The 9,467-nt window shown below is 29.2% G+C and overlaps 1 protein-coding gene across 2 annotated transcripts; it reads left to right on the plus strand.

The window, feature by feature from the left end:
* The first annotated feature begins 2,125 nt into the window (after nt 1-2,125).
* Nucleotides 2,126-4,250, plus strand: LOC120204038 (amino acid transporter AVT6E-like). 2 transcript variants are annotated; one of them, XM_039204140.1, is made up of 2 exons: nt 2,126-3,794; nt 3,956-4,250. In XM_039204140.1, exon 1 carries the CDS (start codon nt 2,272-2,274, stop codon nt 3,757-3,759), a length of 1,488 nt encoding a protein of 495 aa, XP_039060071.1. In that variant the 5' UTR covers nt 2,126-2,271; the 3' UTR covers nt 3,760-3,794; nt 3,956-4,250. The 2 variants fall into 2 exon arrangements, with proteins under 2 accessions (XP_039060071.1, XP_039060066.1); XM_039204135.1 differs by having other exon boundaries at nt 2,127-3,794; nt 3,895-4,250.
* The last annotated feature ends 5,217 nt before the right edge of the window (nt 4,251-9,467 follow it).

Raw genomic sequence — 9,467 nt, forward strand, 5'->3', positions numbered from 1 at the left:
ATTGAATAATTTGTAGTATAAGGGCTAAATGTATAAAGTGTTCATAATATAAGAACTAATTATAGAATTTGACCAGTTATCAAAGAAGCGAACTCATATATTTCATTACCCATATGGCCATATTTGAAGGATATTCATCTTTTAAATTGTTCAATTTAATTTCAAATTTTAATTTATTTAAATAACATCATTCAAATTTTATTATTGATAAATTAAATTATTTATAGTAATATCGTTCAATAATTATAACGAATAAAATTATAATTGACACTTTTATTTAACACATTTTTACGTATATCATCAAATAATGTTTAATTGATAATTTAAATATTTTTGTTAGAATTTTCTCAAATATTTCATGAAGTAAATTCAAAAGAAAAACTTCTCTATAAATTCTAACAAAAGAAATGCATTAAACTATTAATTAAATATTATTTGATATGATATGTAAAAAGTATATTATAAAAGTCTCAGTTAAATTTTTTTCGTTATAATTATTTAACAGAATCAACATTAATGATTTATTTTATTAATAAAAAATTCAATTAAATTTAATTAGATTAAAAGTGTATTGTCTAAATAAAAATTTAAATTTAAATTCAATGAATTGAAATGTAAATTACCCTAACAGAAATAAAAGTTCAACAACTTGGTCATTTAATAATTAGAAAAGATTATTAACTTTTATGTTTTATTAATATAAAACTTATAACTAATATTTTCTTAATGAATCGAAGAATTATGTATTGGAAATTTTAAATTTAAATTATAAACATATGATATTTTGTATAAAATTAAATATCATATATAATTATACTACTTATAAATATAAATTTTAAAAGATAATATTATTAAAAAAACAAAACAAAACAAACATATTAATGTATTTTATGAACTAATAAGTAGATCATTTATCTACTAAATATTTTCTACGCTTGTTGAAAAAAATCTAGTGAATAATTTTATTTTAGATTATCAATCATATTTAAAATATTTTTTTATTAATATGAGATAATTATAAGGTAATATCTTTTCAAAGATAATTCTCAATTATTTGATATTGAACGCTCACACCCCTGAAATTCATGGTGCTTGAACCTGAAAAAATAACAATGATTCTTTTATCACCGAGGTCGTTTGATTCGTACATTATATTTAAAATATTAAATCACTAATATTATTAATTTTCAATAATTTATTTTAAATTGACATCGCAAGTAAAACAGATTTTAACTCAGTTTAAAAAAATTAAATGTAAAATATAAATTGTTAAAATTTTCATTTTAATTAATTTTATGATTTAAATTTATTATATGATAAATTTTAAAAACAATCTTTATATAATAAACACTTTTTTATTTTGAAAATAATCATCATTCATTTTAGGGTACAATATACAAATGATCCTTTGATTATAAGATATTGTTTTAGTGAGTCCCTTAACTATTGAAAATTATAAATGGTCTATAAGATTTTGCTTTGTTAAATCTCTCGACTATTAAAAGTTATAAAATAGTCACTCAATTATTCATATGTTCTAAACTCATCATTTTTTGTTAAAAATTAATGGTCGTTTAAGTTAAACGTTAACTGACTGTGATATGATAGTTGTTTGAGATTTTAAAATCATATTTTATCATATCTAGTAATAATATTAACGTCCAACTCAGATTATCGTCAAATTTTTAACCAAAAAAAAGAGTTTGGATATATGAATAATCAGTAGTTAAATGACTCAACAAAACAATGTTCTATAGTCAGGAGATCATTTTATTTCTTTTATTAATAAATTTTTTAACAAAACATCATCTTATAGTCGAAACTATGTATATACTTTACCATCCATTTTAATATATATATATATATATATATATATATATATATATATATATATATATATATATATATTTAAATTGTTAAATAATTTAATAATGAAAACGGCGGAATACCGCAAAGTAATAAATGTGGAGTTTTAGATCCAAGTTAAAGAGCTGACGTGGCAAAATGGAAAAGTTGGTCTAAAAATATCTCCTCCAATGGCTACTCCTTCATTTCCAACAAATTGCTCTCTCATCCTCTGTTTCTCCTCCACACGAAGCATCCCAAAACGTTGACCCACCACGGATCTGCTCTTTGACCCTTTCAAAATCCATTTATTTCAATTCAATTCAATTCCTCCCCATTTCTTTGTAATTTCTTTAATCTCTACATTCCATTTTTTCTGAGAGTTCTCTGCAAAGTTTCAAGCTTTTTTTTTTTTTTGGTTTTAGAATGGATAGTAATTATTCAGCTATTCCCAGAGGCTCCCATGTAGAATTACAAATGCAAAATGAGCCCCAGGATTTTAGATCCCAACAGAAATCTCTCCTTTCTGATGATGGAAACCGGGTAAACTACCCCAAGGTTGCTAATGAGTATGATGATCTTAACGATGGTGATGATGATATTGATGTTCATGTAGATCTTGATGATTATTCCCTTGTTCAAGGTAAACCCAATACTGGGTCTGGTATTTCTGGTGCTGTTTTTAACTTGACCACCTCCATTATTGGTGCGGGAATCATGGCTTTACCTGCCACTATGAAGGTTCTTGGTGTTGTTTTGGGGATTTTTTTTATAATCCTGATTGGCATTTTGTCTGAAATGAGTGTTGAGATGTTGATTAGGTATGCGGTTTCTTGTAAAGCTAGATCTTATGGGGAAGTTGTGCAGATTGCAATGGGAAGAACTGCTAGGGTTTTGTCTGAGATTTGCATAATTGTCAACAATGGAGGTGTTTTGATAGTTTATTTGATTATTATGGGTGATGTTATGTCCGGTTCAGATCGTCATATTGGGGTTTTCGATCAGTGGTTAGGACATGGCTTTTGGGATCATAGGAAGTTGTTGATTTTGGCTGCTGTTGTTGTTTTTCTTGCTCCACTTTGCGTGTTAAACAGGATCGATTCGTTGAGCATGACATCGGCTGCCTCGGTTGCTCTCGCCGTTGTTTTCGTCATGGTTTGCTTTGCTGTTGCGTTCATTAAGCTCATTGAAGGGAAAATTGATCCTCCAAGGATGACCCCAGATCTCGGTTCGAAAATGGCAATTTGGGAGTTCATAGTAGTTATCCCTGTTATGACGAATGCTTATGTTTGCCATTTCAATATTCAACCTATATATAATGAGCTCGAAGGTCAATCTCCACAGAAGATGAATCGGGTTGGAAGGATCACAACTGCTATTTGTGTTGTAGTCTATGCCTCAACAGCTATATCAGGGTATTTTCTCTTTGGGAAGGACACTGAAGGTGATGTCTTGACCAACTTTGATAGGGATCTTGGAATTCATTTTAGCACTGCTTTGAATTACATTGTCAGGGTCGGTTACATTCTTCATTTGGTTCTGGTTTTTCCTGTTATCCACTTTTCCCTACGGCAGACCGTGGATAGCTTGGTGTTCGAGGGATCGGCTCCTCTAACAGAGAGTCCGAAAAGATCTTTGGCATTAACCATAATATTGTTAATGCTTATTTATATCGGATCGACTATGATCCCGAATATATGGACAGCTTTCAAATTTACAGGTGCAACAACAGCTGTTTCACTTGGTTTTACTTTCCCAGCTCTCCTTGCATTGAGGCTAAGTCAGCAGGATGAGAGGCTGAGGTTGAGCAGAGTAGAATTTCTTTTGTCATGGTTGATGTTAATATTGGCTATAATAGTTAGCATTGCCGGGACAATCGGAAATATATATACTGTTCGAAGTGAATCTGAATGATTCCTCCGGAAGAGTTTCGGCCCTGTTTTCCCAAGGTATCGTTGGTTAATCTGTTTCTATGTTGCTTTGCTTGCTTGATAGACAATCCGATGGTTTGGGATGATAATATTGTTATGCATTTTGTTGAGGTTCTGGTACATGGGAAGCCTGGATGGTTCGATTATGCACTGATACACTGCCTTTTAATGCTTTTCAGAGCAACTGCAACAGGTTACTCGGCGTACGATGAGGACTTCGAAGGATACTGAATGGACCCTCATCTCTTGTAAGTTTTGCGACTTTACAAATCGAACTACGCTACGGATATTCTTAGTTACAATATTCTTCTTGAACAAAAGATTGGGGTATAAGCATTTGCTGTAGGAAAATTATTGCTAGTGATTTATTACATTTTTATTTGAAAGTTATTTTTGCTTATAGAGAAAAGCTCTGCAATGTACTGTTATAATTTTTATGATACTTGTTCTGCTATATAGTTGCTACAATTCAAGTATGAAAACTGGAATTGCTTCATTGATGAAATTCGAATGATATTTTTTATTAGATGGTATGGATTTCATCCGGATTCAACTAGATGTAAAATCCGATTGATCTGATTCGCACCTATACGTGTGTGTATGTATACATACATATGCATATATTCATACATACATATTTTTTACATGAGCCCTTGAGTCAGTTGTGATGTCTTTGTTGGAAAGCTTTGGTTTTATGCAGGTGAAATATACTACATTGTGTGTACGTATACATACATACTTATACACACTTATACATATATTCATACATACATGTTTTTTACGTGAGCCCTTGAGTCGGTTATGATGTCTTTGTTGGAAAGGTGTGGTTTTATGCAGGTGAGACATACTGCATTGTTAATTTCTTATGCTAATTCAGTATTGAAAAGCAACTGGTAAGATGTAGTTTTAATTAAGAAATGTATGAGAAACGTTGTATGGAGTGGATCTTTCAGTTTCAGGTTTCCGTCCCTTTCTTTCAACTTCAAGAAATGTATGTTATTTTCATGGATTTTTAATGCTAAATTATTTCGTCAGTCACCTGACGTTTAGTTCGCGAAAAAAATTATTATTAAAGCAATAATTTTTTAGTAGCCGTTTAGCTCGCGGAAAAGATCATTATTAAAGAGAATAATCCTTTCCGAAATTGTATTCCCACGTTTGGTTTACGGAAAATATTATTTATTATCAGGGAATAATCTTTTCTCAATAATAGTATTTTTTGTTAAAATGGTGGGGATGTCGTTACTAAAATTTTTTGGTATTACACAATTTCCATCACTTTGGACAAAAATACCTTTGGAATAATGAATTTTTCTTATAATCATCATTCTCAATTCATATTTTTCGTGTTTTTTTCAAAATTATAAATACAATAATATACAAAGAGTTTGATTTAGTAAAATATTAATAAATTTGAGTTGTTAAAATTATTTTATGTTTTTAATATTCAATATATTAATTATTTGTAATTTTATGAGGTGAAAAATGAAATTATTGTAAAAAATGTAATTATTTAAAATAATATTTAATTTTGAGTTATTAAAAAATGGATCTTATACATTGAAAAATAATATCTTTATCCACTCCAGATCATAAATTTATTATTTTTATATTATATTATATTTTATAATAAATATAATACTTATGGAAATTATTTAAAAATATAAGTTTGATATACTAATTATATTAAATATATATTAAATGTATTTTTTCTCAAAAGCTAAATAATGTAACGATTAAAATAATTTTATGAAATTTTATTTAAATAATTATAATTTAATATTAAATTTTAACTTTTTGAAAGAAAAAAAATATAAATCACAGATAAATTAATAAAATATGCATTCAAATAATCTTATATTTCTCTATCCAAACATTATAATCTTAAATTATTGCTAAATAATCCAAATAAGAAATACAATATTCCTATTGCATTCCAGACGTTGCTTGTACCAAACACCCCCTAAAAGTAAATAAATATAGAAGAGTAAGGTGGAGAGAATGTAAAATAAAAAGGGTAAATTACGCCTTTAGTACCTAAACTATTAGTTTTGATATGTTTTATACATAGACTTTTATTTTTTTTTAAATTATACCTAAAGTTTACTTTTTTTGTTTTATTTAAATATCCGTCGTTAAAAACTTAACGCGTTTAATACCTAAACTATAAGTTTTGATCCGTTTTAGTACCTAAATGTTCAAAAAAAAAAAAACTTAATGGTGGGATACTAAAATGAAACAAAAACTAAACTTTATGTATGATTTGAAAAACAATTGAAAGTTTAAGTATTAAATAAGATAAAAACTGATAGGTTAGATATTGAATGCATAGTTTACCCAATAAAAAACTATGAAATGACAAAGTGAACTGCAATAGATATGCCAACAGAGAGTATTTTATCATCAATTAAGCACAACTCTTTCTAGTCGATTGAAAATTTTCCTTTCCTAAGGGGATTGGCTTCCGGTTAAAAGTCCATTATCTATTTTCCTACGGGGATGGGTTTAATGATGAAGCTTTTATAAACCTCAGTAATCACGAAAAATGGATAAAGCAATTAGATGACAATTGAAAACGCCAAATCCAAAGTAGATTTAAGTCGATTAAAATTAGTTGGTGACTGAGTAAATATGATAATTCAACAAGACAAAATCATGTCCCTCAGATATGATAATTCAACAAGACCAAAAAAAAAAAAAAAACTTCGGAAATGTAAATGCAATGCGCTAATGCAAATATCCAAGTTACGGAATACACCATTTTTACAAAGTTAATAATTTTGTATGATTTATATGAAAAGACGTAAATACCCCTAAGCATGATTACCGATTTAGTTGCGTGATCCAAGTTCTATTCGGTCGACAAAGATGGATGTTCTTCCGATCTACAATTTTATGAAATTTTCCAACTTTATTCAAGCTCAAATGAATTCCCTATAAATAAATCTATGTTGGGCGCCACTTCAATGACTGATGCGACGTTCGGTATTTGAGCCTTGATTATTTTATACTTGATTTTTAGATTCGATTAAAGGGAAATTATGATTGTTGGTTTCAACACAGCTAATTGTATATTTCTTTCTTCAATTTCTTTTGTTCCTTTCTTTAAATTGATTCAAGCTTCTGCTCCCCTATCACCCACCAATGGTAAAGACTTGGACTAATCAGAGTTAAAAATGGTACAAAAATCTGGAACAAATAAAATAACCTACAAAATAAAGAAAATGCATAAAAACAAGCACGAGTATCAAATAATGGATAGTAAACACCAAAAACCACCTCCCCTAAGAGAATAGAAGTTAAGTTTAATCCTCGTCATTCATTTTTTTTTATTAATTTGGGATAAGTATAAGGTAATATCTATTTAAAGATAACTCTCAACCTTTTGATTTTGAACGATCATACCACTGACATTCCTAATGCTCGAACTTGGGACTTCAAGGAATAACAAGTAGTTAGATTGTTTAAAAATGATAATTTCAAAGGATTATATACCTAAATCAATATAAAAAGTGTTAAAAAATATTCTCTATTAAGTGATAAGTAGGTATACACCATTGGCGGATTAGAAATATTTTTCGGGTAGGTACACATGTATTAATAATATAATTTTTTTGTATGATGCAAACATAAATAAAATTTTAAGGTAGACATCATCAATAAAATAGACAACTAATATGAATAAATTAGTATTTCAAGATAGACACTTAAAAGTATAGGTACACCCGCCACTAGTATAGACATGGGTTTAGAGTAAATGCTCAGACGATTCATTAAAAATATTAAAAGATTTTCTGACAACCAATATATATAAATTAGTATTTTTGTTTAACATTTAATATTTGATATATTGATCAACTATTTCAAATTGGATTTTGAGAGACCCATTATATGATAACTCTCTCAACCCAGTTTGCTCCATTCGCAAACATCAAAATTTTAATTCCTAATCTTGCTTAAGGAATTTAGTGTCTCATTTCACTAGACCAATTGGTTATTAGTTATATAAATTAGTATTCAATACATTTATAATATTATTTTAATTTATAAGTAGTTGTAATTTATTATTATATGTTTTTAATTAATATTTGAATAAACAAATAAAACAATAGATTAAGACAACTTGTAGATATAAAAAGCATCAACTGAATATATCAAATAATTGTCCCGCTTATATAAAACAAACTAAACCCTTTCTTAATTTCCAATCAATAGGACCACCAAGTATCAATTTACTTAAATAAATAATTGTATCACAACATAAATATAAGTTGCCAACGAGTGTTGGTATAAGTGGTTGGGATTCAAGAATTTAAGTTTGTAAGGTCAAGTTCGAATCCTACCACTGTTATTCTTGGTGGGTAATCTATAAATTCCTATATAAATCTCAATTAGGTCTTAGATATACTCTGACTCTAGACTGAGGGACCATCCCCGACCTAAACTTTTTTGTAACAAAAAAAAACAAAAAACATTGTAGATGCTCATTTTGTCCGGAGGGGGTCTCATTCTATTTTTCGTCCGAGTTACATATATATAATTAATTATTTAGGTTATTATACACGTGTATATATATATATAATGCACTAAAATTTATTTAATTATTTTCTGTTACATGCCCAAAAAAATTAAAATTACAAATGGACCAACTGAAGATGGCTCGAACCAACAGTAGTCCTGAAATATAGGGTTTGAGAAACCCTAGGGTTCCCCCTTTCCAGTCGTCGCCAAGGATCTCAACTGTTGGATCAAATTTGATCCAACGACCCGGATTAACCCAAGCTAGAGTTTCACCCTAATCAACAGCAACCTCCACGCTCCAAGACAACCGCCACGCGCCCAATGCTCATTGCGTAGCAACACCGCCCAGTTGAAAGCTACTCGTCACTCCTTGCCGTGTCCCGAGAACTTTCATCGCCACCGGTCGTCTTAAAACTGATGAAAAGGCCTCGGGAAAACCATTTTACCCCCTGTTTAACTTACATCACCATCGTTTGGGACAGGGCATTGTAACATCCTACAAGCCGGGTCAGTGACTAAAATGTAAAATTTGGAAAATTTGGAAAATTTGTGCTCAATTCTGAAATAAGCTAAAAGTTCAGGGACTTAAGTAAAGGATTTTGGATTAAATAGTAAAGATGGATTAACTAAAGGGGTAAAATGGTCTTTTCGTAGGAAAAATTTTTATCTCCCCTTTTTGAGTAATATAAACGTGGGAAATGCGAGAAACATCCAGAGTTCTCTTCTCATTTCTTCTTCTTCATACCTGGGAGAGCAAGGCAAAGGTGAGAGTTTTATTAGTTGATTATTATTTGAATTTTAAGTTTGGTTTTGATCTTTAGTTGATGGATAAACTTAAGGAAAGCTTGGGTTATGGTAAAATCAAAAAATGGAGGGGTTAAGAGAGATTAAAGATTTGGAGTTTTTATATGAAATTTTGGAAAAGAATTGATAAGTAGATTTTGAAGTTAAATTTGACTTGTCAACAGTTGAATTAAGAGATTTGGTGTGATAGAAAGGAATTTAGAACATGTTGAAATTTGAGTATGATTATTGAATTTCATAAGAGGAGAGGTTTTTGAGAATTAAGATGGGATAAATGAGTACAAATGGCTTAAGTATGTGTGTTTGAGTTTAGTATATAAAAGAGGTTGAAATAGGAAGTGTTTAAGTTGAAATGAAGTATTTTTC

The sequence above is a fragment of the Hibiscus syriacus genome, unplaced genomic scaffold (assembly GCF_006381635.1).
Source record: "Hibiscus syriacus cultivar Baekdansim isolate YM2019G1 unplaced genomic scaffold, ASM638163v2 tig00000340_pilon, whole genome shotgun sequence".
Lineage (NCBI taxonomy): Eukaryota > Viridiplantae > Streptophyta > Magnoliopsida > Malvales > Malvaceae > Hibiscus > Hibiscus syriacus.